Source organism: Lepisosteus platostomus, chromosome 11 (assembly GCF_059453375.1).
Source record: "Lepisosteus platostomus isolate fLepPlt1 chromosome 11, fLepPlt1.hap1, whole genome shotgun sequence".
Lineage (NCBI taxonomy): Eukaryota > Metazoa > Chordata > Actinopteri > Semionotiformes > Lepisosteidae > Lepisosteus > Lepisosteus platostomus.
In genome coordinates this window covers 26,693,203-26,709,012 of record NC_142621.1, presented here as the reverse complement: position 1 = coordinate 26,709,012, position 15,810 = coordinate 26,693,203, and the positions used below count along the sequence as shown (strand labels likewise).

Here is a 15,810-nt window from a genome sequence, read left to right as displayed (position 1 = left end):
GTACCTTGATTTTCTATCTGTTGTATCTTTAAAAAGTTTTTGATGTATGTAGACCAAGATAGTGTAGGCCATGACTATGAATGAGAGAATGAGTGAATAAAGCCATATATTCAGTAGCCATACAGATGCAGCCATTCAAAGTGCGCGGCACAGACACGTACCGGAGGTAATTGGCTACGGTGTCGCGCATCGATGACGCAAAAAAACATCATCGGTACTTGAATGGTTGACCGAAAGGGGCACTCGTGGTCCATTGGTCGGTCGTAGAAAGATTTACAGTAAATGTCTTTACTGTGCCCGTTTTAGCATCCGTGTCACACCTGAAGAAGGCTCCACGGCCGAAACGTTGTGTTCTCTTTCTTCTTTTTTTCAGCATGGAATAAACCTATTACTTGTTCCTTTGCAGATACAATTCTATTGTTTGTTGTGTTGTCTATGATGTTTTTTTCCCCCCCATTTTCTGTGTCCTTCTGTCTTGTACATTATAAAATGTTACTTACCTTTGCTGTGTCCAAAAGATGAAGGAGCAGGTTTAAATGACTTTGGAGGTTGATCGTTGTATAGAAGATACCCAATGTCCACAGTCTTTTAGGAAGGAATATAAAAAATCCCAAAACAAAGTTTGTATTTGTATTGCACAAAAGGCTTTTGAATTATAAGAGAAACCTGTGAAAATAAACAAATCGAAAAGACAATGTATATCCTGACCTCACTTTCTGGGAGATGACACAAATAATAAATAAAGGTTTCTTACCTTTTAATGAATGTAGGACAAAAAAGGCTGCAAAGTCTGCCCCACTGCACTCTTGGAGTCATTCACCAATTTCTTCCCATATACCCAGCCATTGGTATGGTCATCCATGTAGAGGTATCGCAGACCTCTTCCTTCATCGTGGTCTGGCAGCTTATACAGAATAAACCTGTATGATTCCAAAAACACATAAAAGAGTATCACATCCTGTATACTGCTCTAGAACTGTGACACTGTACAATGTGTCCTGGGTGTTGGACAGTGTTAACTGTTGAGATCACTAGAAAATAAAAAGGGCACTTAAACAATACTAGTGTCTGTTGCCAGTCTGTGGGTGCACTGGTGCTTCTGGGAGATGAACAGAACCTGTGGCAAGAGAAGAAGGGTCAAGCAGCCTTGATCATTTCTAGGTGATGTAGTGGCCTACAAAGCAAAAATAGCTCTTGTTTTTAGGGGTCGCCCATGTTTGACATGAGCATTGTGGCAAAACTGGAATAATCTTATGCGATTAGAGCTCATTTTCTGCATTTTAAACCAGCAGAGCTCTGTAGAACTGAACTGCAGCAGTTGACAAAAAGTCAACAGTTGACTAAAAGAAGCGAGGCAAGGCAAGCATCTCACAAACATTACTCTCCTCAAGAATACATTCTGGTGAATCGTTTCAAAACGAACTATTGAAAGGAAAAAAAACTTTTAAATCCAATAGTAATTTCTTTATGACAAAAAAAAATCATAGACACTGTACCCTGGATTTACAGATGCAGCCATTCAAAGTGCGCGGCACAGGCACGTACCGGGGGTAATTGGCTACGTCATCACGCATCGTGACGCGAGATGATGCAAAATACCGCGGTGCGTGATTGGTTGACCGACAGGGGCAATCGTGGTGCGTTGATCGGTCGTAGAAAGATTTAAATGTCTTTACTGTGCCCGTTTAAGTATTGAATATTTATATGGAATTTTACCACTGAAGGGAAATCTTAGTAGCTGAGCATAAAAAGAATAGAAGCATACTGTAACATGTGTGAAGGCCATAAATGATATTAATTTTGGAACATAAACATACAGTATATGGCTGGTCTCGGTACTAAAAAATACACACCAGTATTTTATTTCTCCCTAAACATTTTAAGCTTCGAAGTCTTTAACTAACGTGATACCGGAGTCAACAAGCATACTTTTAGAATTTGATTAAAAGGGAATATAATATGGAATTGCGTATCTAAAGAAATTAATAACGATATCATTATATTCATGTACCGCAACACAAGAATAGTACACGCTGTACATTGTCTGTTGATAATGTTTCTGTAGTGCTTTTTCAGCACTCTGCATATGACCTTGCCGGTGGCGCTGTGGGTTAGGTTCCTGACTCCCACTCTGATCGAATTTAAGTAATTTTAATAACAATGAATAGTCACCTATGCGTTACAATATAAACATTTATATTGATTTAAATCGCAAACGCGGGTTTAAATATATGTGTTTTTTTATTCACAATCAGACAAATGCAACATAAATTGATATCTTTGTCAACTAAGTATCTTAATAAACTTTCAGCATAGCTTTCTCCCCGTTTAGATTTATTTTTCTTGGGATCAAACGTGGAAAGATTAGATTGTAATCGCATTTATTTTTTAAATACTTTTTAGAAAAGTGTAATCTATACTAAAAAGCTGTACACCACCTGCTATAAAGATACATATTGTAATACTTTCGGGCTCGGATAGGACGGACACAAGAACTCAGACTTGTGGAGTTAAATCTCAACAAAACAACAAATCTCAATATCTTGTACGAAGTATTTGTAATACAACCCAAAAACTCTCTCAAATTCCTCCAATTAGCATAGCCCCTTATGCAAAACCAAACCCTGCTACTGCAGATATACCCGACTTTGATAAAAGAGGAGGAGTGTCTTTGTTGAGTCAGATAGCTGTGGACCTCTTTGACAGTGTGTTGCAGGACTCGTCCGAAAACCAGGAGATAACAGTTGTGAAACAGGATAATGATGTGTTTCATGAACCACACAAGATTCAGCAGGTTGCCAGCTCTGTTCACAATGAATTGCTGTGTCAAACTGGATCCCAACAGGTTCTACAGAAAGTTGTAGCCACCAGAAATGAGACAGTGGTCAAAACCATAATCAGTTCTATGGTGACCAACATTTCCAAGCTGACACATTCAGCTTCCCGATGTTCATCCCTTTCACCAGAGACCAGTATTAGCAGAGAAGCAAGTGAGATCATTGATGAGGTGATGGGTGATATTAAAATAACTAGTGAGCACAGCAAAGAGGCAACACCCAGTGCTCTGTCTTCTGAAGTTTCTCTTGTTTCTTCTGAAATAGTACATGGAGTCACAGATAATCTGCTAAAGAACATCCAGCTAAACTGTTCCAGCCCTGAGTCCAGTACTCCTCAAGCTGCCATTGATATGGAAACCCGGAGCACTGAGCAGCTCATGTGCACCAACATGGACCAGTTAGAACCTTCACCTGTTATTGGTCGAACAGTCAGAAGTAAAAAAACGACAGTCTTCTATGACAAAGTCTCCAAAAGGCTTTTCTCCAACACTCCCAAGTGGTTTTGAAAACAGTTTCCAGCCAGAAGACACTATGGATAAGCCCTGCTCATCAGCTGTTGGTGTGACACCTTGTTAGCTTCTGGGACCCGAGAGAAGCCTGGAGATTATATGATTATATGTCAGCCGTGCCCTGTTCTTCTATATCTCTAGCTTGACTGCGTCCGGCTGCTCGGCTTTTGTTTGTAAAGTTTGAACGAGCGCCCCGTTCACTGTTTCTTGTGAAGTAAACATGACTCTCTCTGGCTTTGTCACTGTGGTCAGAAAGCATTTCTTGATTCTGCTTGAGCAGCTTCATGAATTGTAAGCGACTGTAAGAGCTCTTTCTAAAGTCAGCCCTCCTACAACAATTTATCACGCAGTCTCTTATGTGCACATTTTCCCACAAGTTGATCTCTTAACATGTCAGCTTCCAATACTCCCAAGTCACACGATTTAGCCAGTTCTCTTAGTGAATTCACAAAAGCATCAACAGATTCGTCCTGAGACGAATTCCTACATTTATGCCGTACCAAAACCACATTTCTCCGCGGTGTAAAGTAAGCGTCTAAGGCAGCTAGTCTGTTCATATGTACCTTTTTCTCCAGCGAGGTTGGCGAAAATCCGCTGCAGGGGCGCCCCGATGCAGTGCAGTAATGCAGCCCGTCTCAGGCATCCGGAGCTTCTGTAGATCCACTGGCTATTTCAAAACATCTGTACGACTTCATCCATGTCTTGTATTCCGTATACAAATCCGGAGCTCCGAGGTTCAGTGGAAGCGGTGGAGAAAGCTGGGCATAAGCAAAACTTCTCGGCGCGGCGGCCGTATCTTCCATGGCGCAAGCTTAACGAACAGTCCGAAAATTCAAAAGTTCGTTTCAACCAGCACGAGAACTAAAATCTGCAGTGTTCTGCTCGCTTTGAGTTCGCCAAGCACTCATCTCTCGTCGCAATAAATGTTGTGTATCTTAATAAAGAGTCGTTCTTATATTATTTTAACTATTTTATTAACTACACAGATCACTCCCTTACACCATATATTCCCGCCTTCTACTCTCCCGTTCCGTTGTCTCGCGATGTCTACTCACTATACTCAGCTACCATATTCAGATATTGTGAAACAAATTTTAACTAAGCTGCTCTTAAGAATTCATCCTATTTCTCCAAAGGGGGGAGGAGAAACAAGAACAGATTATGGAAAGTTTATCTTGTTGGGAGCTTAGTGAATTTGCTGTGGGCATTATTGACAATGTGCTGAAGAAACTATTTACAGCCCCAGATACCTCAGAATGTAATCCAACAATGGGAAGCAATATCCAATGTGAGCTGGTTTCTGTCAAACAAGTGGCCAGCTGTATTTACAGAGAACTGCTGCAGAGTGCTGGTTCCAAAGACAACTTACAGCAAGCAGTAGCAGCCAAGAGTGAGAACCTGGCCAAAAAGATAGTTAATTCTCTTGGGAGAGAAATTATGAAGTTCCAACATTCAGATATTGAGTCTTCAGATGCTCCTCAAGCTGACAATGATATGGAAACCCGGAGCACCGAGCAGCTCATGTGCACCAAAATGGACCAGTTAGAACCTTCACCTGTTATTGGTCGAACAGATGCAGTGAAAGCTATCTCTCCCAGTCTTCAGGATATGGTGAAGGGCTTATAATGGTGTCTAAAATATATTGCTCTTCAAGGTACTCCAAAACTGAAGTAACAACCTCTCTAGCCAGAAGGCTTTCATCTGAAGCCTTCTTTGCCACTGTTGTGCAATAAACCTCCTGGTCTAACTCTTTTTTCATTGCTTCACAAATGGCTCCAGCAGTTTCTACTGTATAGGTGCACAAATCTGAAATATCTGACACAGAATCAGAAAACACTGAATTTGTTGGTGAAGAGCTGACACTTGAGCTCTTTGCATTGCTTTGAGCAGGAGAACTGGAACAAGATACATCTTCTTCAGTCTGGGTGAGTAAAGATTTGAGCTTTCCAAATAAAGTCCTTACAATGCCTTTTGCAACTGAACTCAAGTCAAAAGTACGATCAATGGATCCTGTTTCTGTGCTGCCTCTAGAAGTTTGAGGAGCAGCAGCAACATTTTTATTGGATTCTTGCAGATATTTATTTGTTTCAATACAATTCAGTGCCAACAAAACATTTATCACCTATCAATATAAGACCTATTTTTACTTACTTGTCAGGGTTCGTTGTTTCCCATGTTAACATTTAGAAATTTGCAACCAAATTTTGAATGCCAGCACAGATGCAACTAATACAAATATACTGTTGTCTATACAGTATAGTAAAAATCTATTATAGATATAGGTTGTATGTATAGAAAAATATATACAGTACAGTATTTCTAATATATAAATGAAGCAAGAACAACAGAATACCAGTCTAACCAAAGAAATAGAATGGTCAGTATTGCATATTTTAAGTGGATCCCTTAATTTATAAATAATTAAGTGTGCAGACCCCTGTTTCATTCCAGAGGAGGCAGTGTCAAAGGGTTCTTTTGGCATCGAGTCTATGGTAGAAAGTGAAGTCACCCCCTTGGAACCTGGACAGCTTAATATTCTCTCAATCAAAACCTAGTGGGAGCTGATCTGAACATGTCAGGGAAGGAACCACTAAGCAACAGCTAGGACTAAAATTCAGGATTTACTGTACTGAAGGAACAAATTAACATATTTCTTTACATTTGTTCTTTAGTTATGACACTGTGCATTTTAACCTCAAGAAGCTATCTGGAAAAATAAAATGCATCCATTACATTCAGACATTACAAGCAGTGTACCTTACCTGTCCATATAAATTGTTATTGTTATTGTTATTGTAAATTTTTAATTAAAAAACATTATGATAAAAAATAATTAGTGTGACATTGCTACTACATGGACAAAATACTAACTTTATTTTGCAATATTAAAAAATGGTGACTAATTAAAAATATATAGGCATCTTTTCTAGTGGCAGAACAATTAATCTATTTTAAAGCATATTCCTGTGTAAAAAAGATGGCCTCCTAACCACGATTGTGTTCGTACTTTTTCAATTTACCTACTGAATGTCTAAAACTTGCTTAGGTTTTTAACTTTAATATGAGAGGCTTATAAAATAAAAATCACCGCAACAAAATAGCACATTGGAAATTATAAATCTTAAACTTCAATCTGCAACTGTTCCATAACACTTTAGCGAGTATGGTACAATTGTGTTCCTATGTGAAGCAAGATCACTGGTATTTTACATCATTGTGTTTTCAACAACAACTACTTGGTCAGGCGCAATGTATCTAACCAGTTTCATACTGGGTACTGCATAATTGACACATAACAAATACAGTTAAATTCAGAAAATAAATAGTAATTCTTCATTGAAATGTGCAGAAATATGTCATGTTTATGTTTGTACCCTGTTAACTTCATAGAAATTAGACCTTAGAGAATTTAAAGATTCTGTGAAACATGCACTTTGACCAGAGGTGCCCAAACTTTTGCATACAACTGTATGTTGCTGCTGCATCATTCAGGACAAAGCCCAAAATGCGTTTTCAACACATTTGATGACTAAGTGTTACTTAGTTGTTACTGCCCTCTGGTGGTTGTTGATTGAAACATAACATCCATTCAAACACGACCAGACATTTCTCCCACTGTCAATACTTCAGCTAAATTTCACATTTTATACTGGTGCCACAACATATTGTTAGTTATTATGATAGAAATGTGTTTTAATATGACTAATATATTATTGTTGTAATGCAGTATGATCAGAGTTATACATAAGTACAATACAACAGTTTATTTTTGCGAAGGTTCAGTTAGTGTATTTTGACTGCTGCTCTAGTCATTGTCAATATCAATATTCAAAGTCAATGTTCTAGTCATTACAACAAAGCCAGTCTATGGTAAACTATATCTAGGATTTGGAAAAATGCACATGAGCTAACACGAAAATGTGCACATGTACTGTACTGTTAACAGACTGATTCATGCATTTGCAAAGAGAGAAAAAGCAATTTAACGAACGCAGCTGGGGAAGTGAGTTAAAAATAGAAAACAGTTCCTCTTTAAACATTTAAACATCACCATACTAAAATGATTAAAATAAAAACTTTCTGTACGCACTGATGCTTAACATACCACAACTGCAGCATGTAGGACTTACCCATCAGACAGCTGACTGATCAGAGGGACTTCATGAAACCAGTTGGAATCAGTAGTCACCTCTTCAGTGGAGTCAGGTGAAATATGAACTGACCCAAGAGAAAATAATTATTGCCGCATTAGAATTCTCATGGCATGCATAAAAAAGTGATCAATCCAATTAACATCCAAAAAAGGCAGAAAACATGTATTTATTCATAGATAAAATTAGGATGCTGATTAGGATTTATTTATCTGTTTACCCATATAATTTAAATAATTTTCACACCTTAGCTCACAACAATTTTACTGCACCAGACTGTGGCACAATGGCTGCCCAGAGATCCCCAGACTTAATTGGAACCTTCCTCAACCTTAACAGTAGATGTTACCAAGCTTTCAAAACCCAACACTTGTGCATTAATCATTTAATATTGATTAAATGACACAAAACAATTGACATGTTTTTATCTGAGTAAGCTATACAAATAAAACTGAATTTAATTAAACTGATTTTTTGGATTATATGTTCCATTGTCTTTCACAATATCTTTCACCCAATATCAGCACCCACTTAATTTCTCTGCAGCTGCATTGGAAAATTTGTCAAAACATAACGTTTTTCAAAACCTTTATTTTTTCTAGAAACAAATTAAAATACTGACCTTTGGTGATTTTAGAACTCTTCTCATTAGCAACGGTAACATCTCTTTTCTCCGTGCTAACGATCTCAGTAGAAGCTGTGCCACAGAGAAAACATCCTTTTAGTTGAATAGTCCTTTCAGATAGTTTAGATCAATATGTTGTCAACCTGCATCATTCCCTCTGGCCAACAAACTAAAACACATTAAATTGTGAACTAAATCTCAGTTGTACCACTGCAAAATATTGGATCTAGAAGCTTACCCTATTTTCCAGACTGAAGTACTTCTTTAAAATATTGCCTTTTAATACTGTCTTGCATTTCTCTCTCAAAATCCTTCCTTTCCTGTAAACTCTCATTTAGCTTTTGCTGCAGGAGAGCAACCTTCCTTTCATATAATTCAAATGCCTGAGAATGACAGAAAACCTTTCACAAGTGGCTATTCTTTAAAGAAAAAGGAAAGCCTCTCAACAAAAGATGAAAAGGTCCATCTCATTGTTGAACATCTTGTATTAAAAAGCACATGTTTTTCCATTACTCTAGTATTTAATGACAAATGAACTAGCTTGCAACCCAACATGTTGCTAGTAGAAAACTTCCCGTCCATAAGGTCACATTTTAATTTAGTATCAGACAGAAGCTGTTGGGCACCACTGAAATTCCAGCTCAAGTAAAAACTACAGGAGACTCCAATCTCATCTCAATCTACAGCACCTTGAAGCTGGGAAGCTGGGTCTGGTCAGAGCTCAGAAGAAGAAAGGCTGGGTCCAACATTACTTGGATGAAAGACTCTGTGTGTAGTTCAGAACCTTGCAGGCTGGGTATAAGAGATTGAAGCAGCAATGTCTCTCCTCTAATGCTTAGGTAATGAAGAGGAGAGATCATCAACCACCCTCTTGGATCCTCTTGGGGAGATACCCCTGAGGGATACTTTAGAACAGCCAATTATGCAAAGCAGCATGTCTCTGGGATATTACATGGAATTAAAATCCACAACACGCAGAATAAATGCCCCACAGGCAGGTGCCCAAGGCTGGAGATAAACCATGGGCTTTGGAGATGCAGTGCTATAACCATGAATTGAATGAGGTGCCAACATACCATGCTCATTGTGGTCACTGAGGATCCAAAAAGTATTCGTTTAGGTTATTAATTTAAACCTATAGGTGGTCATCTTGGAAATACAACAAAATATACCTGCAAGGTCAGTGTCAAGTCCGGAATTTGCATGAAGAAAAGTTCACCTTAAGAGGATGAATCCAAACATCCATTACTCCAGTACCTTTTTGTGCCTTCTAGCTCTGGTCTGTTTCTTCAGCTGGGCCTGTCGCACCTCCCTCCGGGCATCTTCCTCTATCCTCATCTGTAAAGCCCTTTCTCTGATTTTCCACATCTGTAGAGCCGTCAGTGAAAAGGCAAAGCAGATGAGAAACAGCAGAAAGCTAGATTGTGTTGAGCACAAAACAGCTACGCTACTAGACATTTATATTTATATATGTCACCTGCTTATAGGTGGTACATTAATTATTGAGGATTCTGTTAGATCATGTGGAGCTGAATCTCTCCCCTTTTTACAATCTAGCAATTGAGGCCTTTGGGCATTTTTCAGCATATTAGGAGCATTCAGCAGCTGAATGTGGTCTGGGAAGCCCAAAGACAAAATAACTGGGAAAATAACATACCATACAGCAATGTACAGTGAAAATGTGAAAAAAAACAAGAAACATGATTAAACTGATGTAGAAAACCGATGAGGCTAAATACTATATATTGATAATGCTGGTGATTTGAAAGCTGATAAATCAATGAAAGGGGTGAATAAACTATGTGTTTTAAAAGTGAGTTAAGCTACAGTGTGGAATGTAAGATTCATAAAAGCATATAAAAAGTGTCTGAAGTCTAAGTGTGACGATACAGTAACATGATTCACTAAGGGTATCCACTCTGCAGAAATCTGTTCGGCTGGAAGAGGCGTATAAAGTATAAGGTGAGAGAATTTTTTTAATTCGCATTTTGCAACATAAAATGCTTAATTACTTGTCAGAAAGAGAACATCTTTTAAAACAGTTATGCTAGAGATCCTGTTATCTTTTGCTTGCTCCCCAATCATGCTGTATTTACAGAGGTGTCACAAGGTCACTTGCCAGAGTTGATATAAATGTCTCTAATCAGTTTAAGATGCAGAAGGAAACCAGCTATTAAAGATCTGTCATCCAGGTGATGACCGGGAGCAGCCCTGGGTCAAAATAAATCAAACTGTATTCTCATACCTCATCCTGTCTGCTGTACTGCAGACCTCTCATATGCTGTATTTCACCACTGCATATCTCCTCTGTTTTCGGAGCTCCTGCCTGGTGCCTTCATAAACAACAACAGAAAAGAAAGCTTAATCCACAAGGCAATGTCAGACAGCAGCAGAGGAATTTGTGAATGTGGTATTTCCGTAGAGCAAATGTTCATCTTTTGGAAAACTTTGACTCAGTCAAGACTTCCACTTGCTTGCACAATTAATTAACTTAAGGCAAACCTTTACTTACAGTTGTATTCTTGACATCTAATGTTTAAGCATAACAGTAAAATATTTACACATATTTACAGCGAAACAAAAAAAAAATGTGATACAAATACAACAAATCAGGAATCCAAAAGGCAGGAACTTGCTGTTAAAGAGTGAGGAGCTTCCATATGTTATTACCTGTCTCTGTTAGCCATAAACTGGTCTGAAATATTCTTGGATCCTTCCTCAAGGAGCCATTCCCTCACATCGGTGAAGCTGATATCCCTGGGAATCTCGTTCTGCTCCTGGAGCTCCAAGAACTTCTTCACTATTGTTTTCTGAAAGCCAGCACAGCCTTTTACTAGAGTGCCACACTCCCTTCATTGCAAGGTTCTCCTAAGCACTATTATAGCCGAGTGTGCACTTCAAAACCAACACTGACTTTTTCCATTAGATTTTTAATTTGAACTCACACCGATAGAATGTGTTTGCAAATGTATAAGAGTGAAGGCTGAGCTACTGTAGTTTGTTGATCTAAACATTTCAATTTAAGATGTATATCTTGGATACAGTGGTTAACCTTGTTATCTCGCAACACTGGGGCCAGGGGCTCTATTCTGAGCCTGAGGTGATTTGTCTGTGTGGAGTTTGTATGGTCTCCCCATATTCACATGGGTTTTTCACGGTTTGCTCTGGTTTGCTCCCACAGTCCAAAGCCATACTATACTGGTAGAAAAAAAGGTGTCTAATTGGTTCTAGAGTGAATTTGTGTCTGTGTGTGTCTTGCAATGGACTTAATTCTGGTCAAGGGTGTATATCGCCTTAAGCCCGTTGCTTTCTGGGATAGGCCCCTGCTCCCTGCAGCCCTTAGATTATGCGGTTAGATTAGATGACGTGGATGGAAAGGGATGGATGGAAGTTCAAGTCGTTTTTCAGCCTTGTCTGGCAAAGAAGACTTATAAATTCTGTTTTGGACTACACACAAAAGCTGCCTGTATTAACATGTGTTTGGAAAAATACATTTGTTTGCACTGAAAATGGATTAAAGTCTACAGCGCAGTACAGATAAGCAGTGAATGCTCCGATTCGGGTGGTACAATTAGTGGTTTACCACAAAGAAAAACATCCAGATATATTGCCCAGCCTCAATGAATAAAAAAAACTATCTTTTTTTAACTCTGTTATCGTGAACAGAGAAGACTACAAGGCGACCTGTTTCAAATATTCAAAATCCTCACAGTCAAGTCTGCTTGTTGAACGCTGACTTCTTTCAAGAAACAGCTGGATGAGACTCACAGACCAATTAACAAGTAATTACCAAACAGGCTTAAGAGCTTCCTCTCATTCGTAACTTTTCTTATGATATGAAACCCATATCCTGCATGCTGAAAGGACTATATGGGCTATAAACAACACAAAGTATCATGAAAAGATGTACAGTATGGCTGAACTAACAAGAAGAAGCTAAAATAGGCTAGAGCAGTGACAAACATAAGCAACAACATCATCAGCGTCAAAACACTAAAACAGAAATGAGCTTCATAGCAATTAGAGAAGAAACTGAAAGAAAACATTGAAATTGATCCTTAGAATACAAACACAGTCAAGGTAGAGACTTCCTTGAAGATGACATGATGACAGCAGTATATTCAAAAGTGCATAATGGAGAGATCTTATGGAAGCCTTCATCTAGAAACGTTACTGATTGCGGGCTGGATAAAGGCAGAAGTCTATGATGAAGAGTCAGAATCAGATGGACGGTTGTTTAAAAACATCACACTTACCTGTTTAGTCACATAATTTTTGTCATACTGCAACTTCACATTGCTAAGGTAGTTATGATATTGATTGTATTCTTTCAAAGAGCAGAGGACCTGAAAACAGACAAAACATGTTTCAAGTACTGTCTAGGAGGTTAAATGTTTTTATTTTTATTTTACAAATCTAGAGCACAGTCAAGTACTCTGTGTTTGAATATTTATTGAGCATAAGGACTTTAGCACAAACCATAGGCCTGCTTTGATTACATCTACTATTACATGCTTTGATTACAACCAAAGCCCTGCCCACCGAATACATCTATGCTGGAGTGCAGACATGAGTTAAATCACGCTACTGGAAACTATTACAGCTAAATGAGCTAGAACCTGGTCTATTTTTTTTTACAACACCTCACTCCTTCACCATACCAAAAAAGCCTCATTCTTTGCACAAACTCCAAACAGCCTTACTTTCTCCTGCTCATTGATTAAGCCTCTGTTCTGCAGAGACTCCTGCATGCCCTTGCGATGGTAATAGGTGCGCAGGTGGGGGTCATGGAGGCTGTTGTACTTCGAATCCAAAAGGAAACCGTGGGGATCAGTCAGAGTGAAGTCAGGAGATGGCTGGTGCAGCTGAAATAGAAGGTAAGTATTTTATTAAAACATGATATGTACAGGTAAACAGATATGTATCCCCCTATGTTTCTGAACATAAAAATGAGAATGTTTTTTTTCTCCCCCCTCCGAAGGCTGTCGCCAGTTTCTTGGAAGACTACTCCAGAATCGCTGTTATCATTTTTTTCTATGTTCTTGAAAATCAAATTCCAATTTCTCAGTCATTGTAGCCAACTAAAAATGACTACATTGCAAAAAGACAGTAAGCACAATAAGCTTTAAGGCATACAGTACAGCTGAATTTCAATAATGTGATCAATATACTGCGTCTAGAAAAATATATAACCTTACTCCTGATGTTATATGCACAAAGATGTCAAGGGAAGACAGTTTGCTTACAGTTTTATCATTACAGCAACCACATTATACTAACACACACAGAAATGTGTTAATGTGTCCCAGGTATCATTTCATATTATACAATTTTACATGTTGGTTTACCCTTAAAAAGAAAGAAAACCATGAATAAACATGTCATTTTTTACAATTTAAATGTTTGGATTTAAATAAGAATAAATGTATTCATGCTTTTCATTTTAGGTTACACTTACTTTCTCCGAAAGAGCAGTCCTGCAAAATTGAGGTTTAGACCCTGGGATTAACGGCAGTTTAGTGCCGATGGGTCTCTCCAACAGCTGCTGCTCTCCCTGCAGTGCATACAGCATGGTATAGCAGCCCTGAAACACAGAACATAGCTATCGTACCTCACAGAACCACAGCCAAAACGCCAGAAAAAACAAGCAGAGCTGATGGCAGAAATGATTTCATCTGTCACAGAGTGAAATAAAATGGGTGTGGGGGCAACAGCAGGTATCAAGGACAATGTTGACTTTGCATAGAAGTTTGTATAGAATGACCAGTGACTTCAATGAGGGTGGTAATATGTGTCTTTCTTTGTTCTGGGGCTTCCTACTGATAAAGATGCTATTGCAAACATTGTTAATTACCACACAGTTCAGAGAAGACACATGGCATGTCAAAACTGGCCTAGCCGAGCCTCAGACTGAGGAGGTGGATCTAGAACATAACAATTCTAGAAAATCTAGAATGTTCTAGAGCAATCTTACACCTGGCCATCTGTATATAGCCATTTGATCAATGAGCCCCAAGAAGTTAGCTCTGCTTACACCCAAAACTATCAACCCCCCCCCCCAAAGAAAGGTAGGGGGGCTTTAATAACCCCAGTGACAGAGCCAGAGCACACAGAAACAGAAGAAAAAGGAATAACCAATTTGTACCACAGCACCCAGGAGAGGGTTTGGACACCAGGGACTCTCTACAGTGAGCAAGGGAGGAAGGCATTGTCTTCCTCCCCTCTCTACTCAAAAAATTGACTCAGAGACAAATGGGGGGGGCATATTAAAAAACGGACTCAGCCAGGACTGAGGAGGATCCCTAAGACTACACAGAGTTTCTTTGCTATGACAGAAGCAGGCACACCAGGTCTCCAACTGGGGCTGGGTTTGGGAGAATATTTGCAGCTGGACTTTTCCTTTGGAACTCTGGTTTTGGTAACTGGGGTCAAATGGGGCTCTTGAGCTGGTCTGCAATGTGTTCTGTGAGTATGTAAGTACCTCTAGTGGATAAGTTGTAATCTGTGTTCTGTGGATTAGGCTATAATAGATACTGGAATTGCAAAGTACTGTAATAAAAATGGAAATGATGTAGGATGACTGTGTTCTCTGGTCTGTGGATGCACTAGTGGTTCTGGAAGATAAAAAGAACTTGTTGCTGGGGGAAAAGGTCTTTAGAATTGCTAGGTGGCATAATCAGCTACAAAACTAACTTTTAAAAGCAGTCCCTGCATTTAAGGGCCACGGTTCCTGACATATCTTTTTATAGATAGGTAAGAAGAGTTACCCTAGGGTGTTCAGAGGGCTAAATCAGTTCATAACATTCTTTTTTTTTTCTTCTGCACAAACGAGTTGATTCTCTAAGTCTGTTTAGAGTTTTAGATTGGGAAGGCATATTCTCACCCGAGACATTTTAAGACAACAAAAGAAAAGTACAGTACGTATATTCCCATAAAATACAGAACACATAGCTGGAATTTTTAAAATCACGTTCCATTTATTTTACCTTCTAGAGCATTTAAAACAGTATTAGAAATATTACTACGAGGTGTATGTTTTAACTGTTTTACTAACCCTTACATTTTAAAGCTAAACTAATGCTGATTTTTTTACGATTCACTACCTAAAAGTTCAAATATTTAAAAGTATGGATAATACACTCACAGCTCCAGATCCCGGTTTCTTTCTCTCCATTTTAACCCTGATCTCGTTCCATTAATCCATTAATCAATTAATCTATTTTGAGAAAACAATTCCGTCGTGTTCGTGAGCGTTTAGACTTTATTTTGTATTATTCGGACTTGAGCATAAACCACTGTATAACCAAAATGTTGTCTATTATAACGTCAGATCTGCAAAGCAGTTGCCTTATCTGACGTATCCAGCGTGTACAAGTTAAGTAAAGACGTCATTAAAAGCTGCAGCAGGGAAGCTACAGTATTCGTCCCAGGACGGACTTGTTTTTTTATATATATTTATAATTAGGTTTTAATTAGAAAATCCAGACAAAAAGGCGATGTCCGATTTAATGTTTAATTTGAATGTCGCCATTCTAACTCAAAGCCTTCACGGTATCAAACCTGTGTGGTCACACGTCCCAAACAGTCTGGCTCTGCCAGTGGAGCCTAGAGACCCCAAAATATAACACACGGTTTGCCTTTTAATAATTTACACCTATAATAATAATAATAACAATAATAATAATAAT

General features: G+C 38.6%; 1 protein-coding gene and 2 long non-coding RNA genes across 6 annotated transcripts in view; all 3 read right to left on the bottom strand.

Annotated features, from left to right (window-relative positions):
* LOC148652307 (uncharacterized) overlaps nt 1–5,160 on the bottom strand; it is a 75,886-nt gene extending 70,726 nt beyond the window's left edge. For 3 of the 4 annotated variants that reach the window (XR_015925290.1, XR_015925291.1, XR_015925292.1), the window contains exons 1-3: nt 3,910–5,160; nt 755–920; nt 501–666 (exon numbers count right to left, since the gene is read on the bottom strand). This is a non-coding gene — a long non-coding RNA (uncharacterized LOC148652307). Of the gene's footprint in view, nt 1–36; nt 667–754; nt 921–3,909 lie in introns of those variants that run through there. The other variant, XR_015925289.1, reaches the window with a different exon arrangement.
* Nucleotides 5,161–7,369: 2,209 nt separating this feature from the next.
* Nucleotides 7,370–8,782, bottom strand: LOC148652306 (uncharacterized). Its single transcript, XR_015925073.1, has 3 exons — nt 8,361–8,782; nt 8,120–8,194; nt 7,370–7,564 (listed from the first exon to the last, which is right to left on the bottom strand). It is a non-coding gene; the product is annotated as an uncharacterized LOC148652306 (long non-coding RNA).
* A 579-nt stretch (nt 8,783–9,361) lies between these two features.
* Nucleotides 9,362–13,694, bottom strand: LOC148652305 (fibrous sheath-interacting protein 2-like). Its single transcript, XM_088598949.1, has 6 exons — nt 13,581–13,694; nt 12,826–12,987; nt 12,379–12,468; nt 10,793–10,932; nt 10,368–10,455; nt 9,362–9,490 (listed from the first exon to the last, which is right to left on the bottom strand). Exons 1-6 carry the CDS (start codon nt 13,692–13,694, stop codon nt 9,368–9,370), a joined length of 717 nt encoding a protein of 238 aa, XP_088455075.1. The 3' UTR covers nt 9,362–9,367.
* Between the last annotated feature and the right edge of the window lie 2,116 nt (nt 13,695–15,810).

What these genes read in the sequence shown, in the direction of transcription:
- LOC148652305 (XM_088598949.1), bottom strand. Translation starts at nt 13,694, where the DNA reads ATGCTGTATGCACTGCAGGGAGAGCAGCAGCTGTTGGAGAGACCCATC. An exon ending in GGACTGCTCTTTCGGAGAAA is followed by an intron (nt 12,988 to 13,580) that starts GTAAGTGTAACC and finishes CTTCTATTTCAG; the next exon opens with CTGCACCAGCCATCTCCTGA. An exon ending in TTTATGGCTAACAGAGACAG is followed by an intron (nt 10,456 to 10,792) that starts GTAATAACATAT and finishes TTGTTTATGAAG; the next exon opens with GCACCAGGCAGGAGCTCCGA.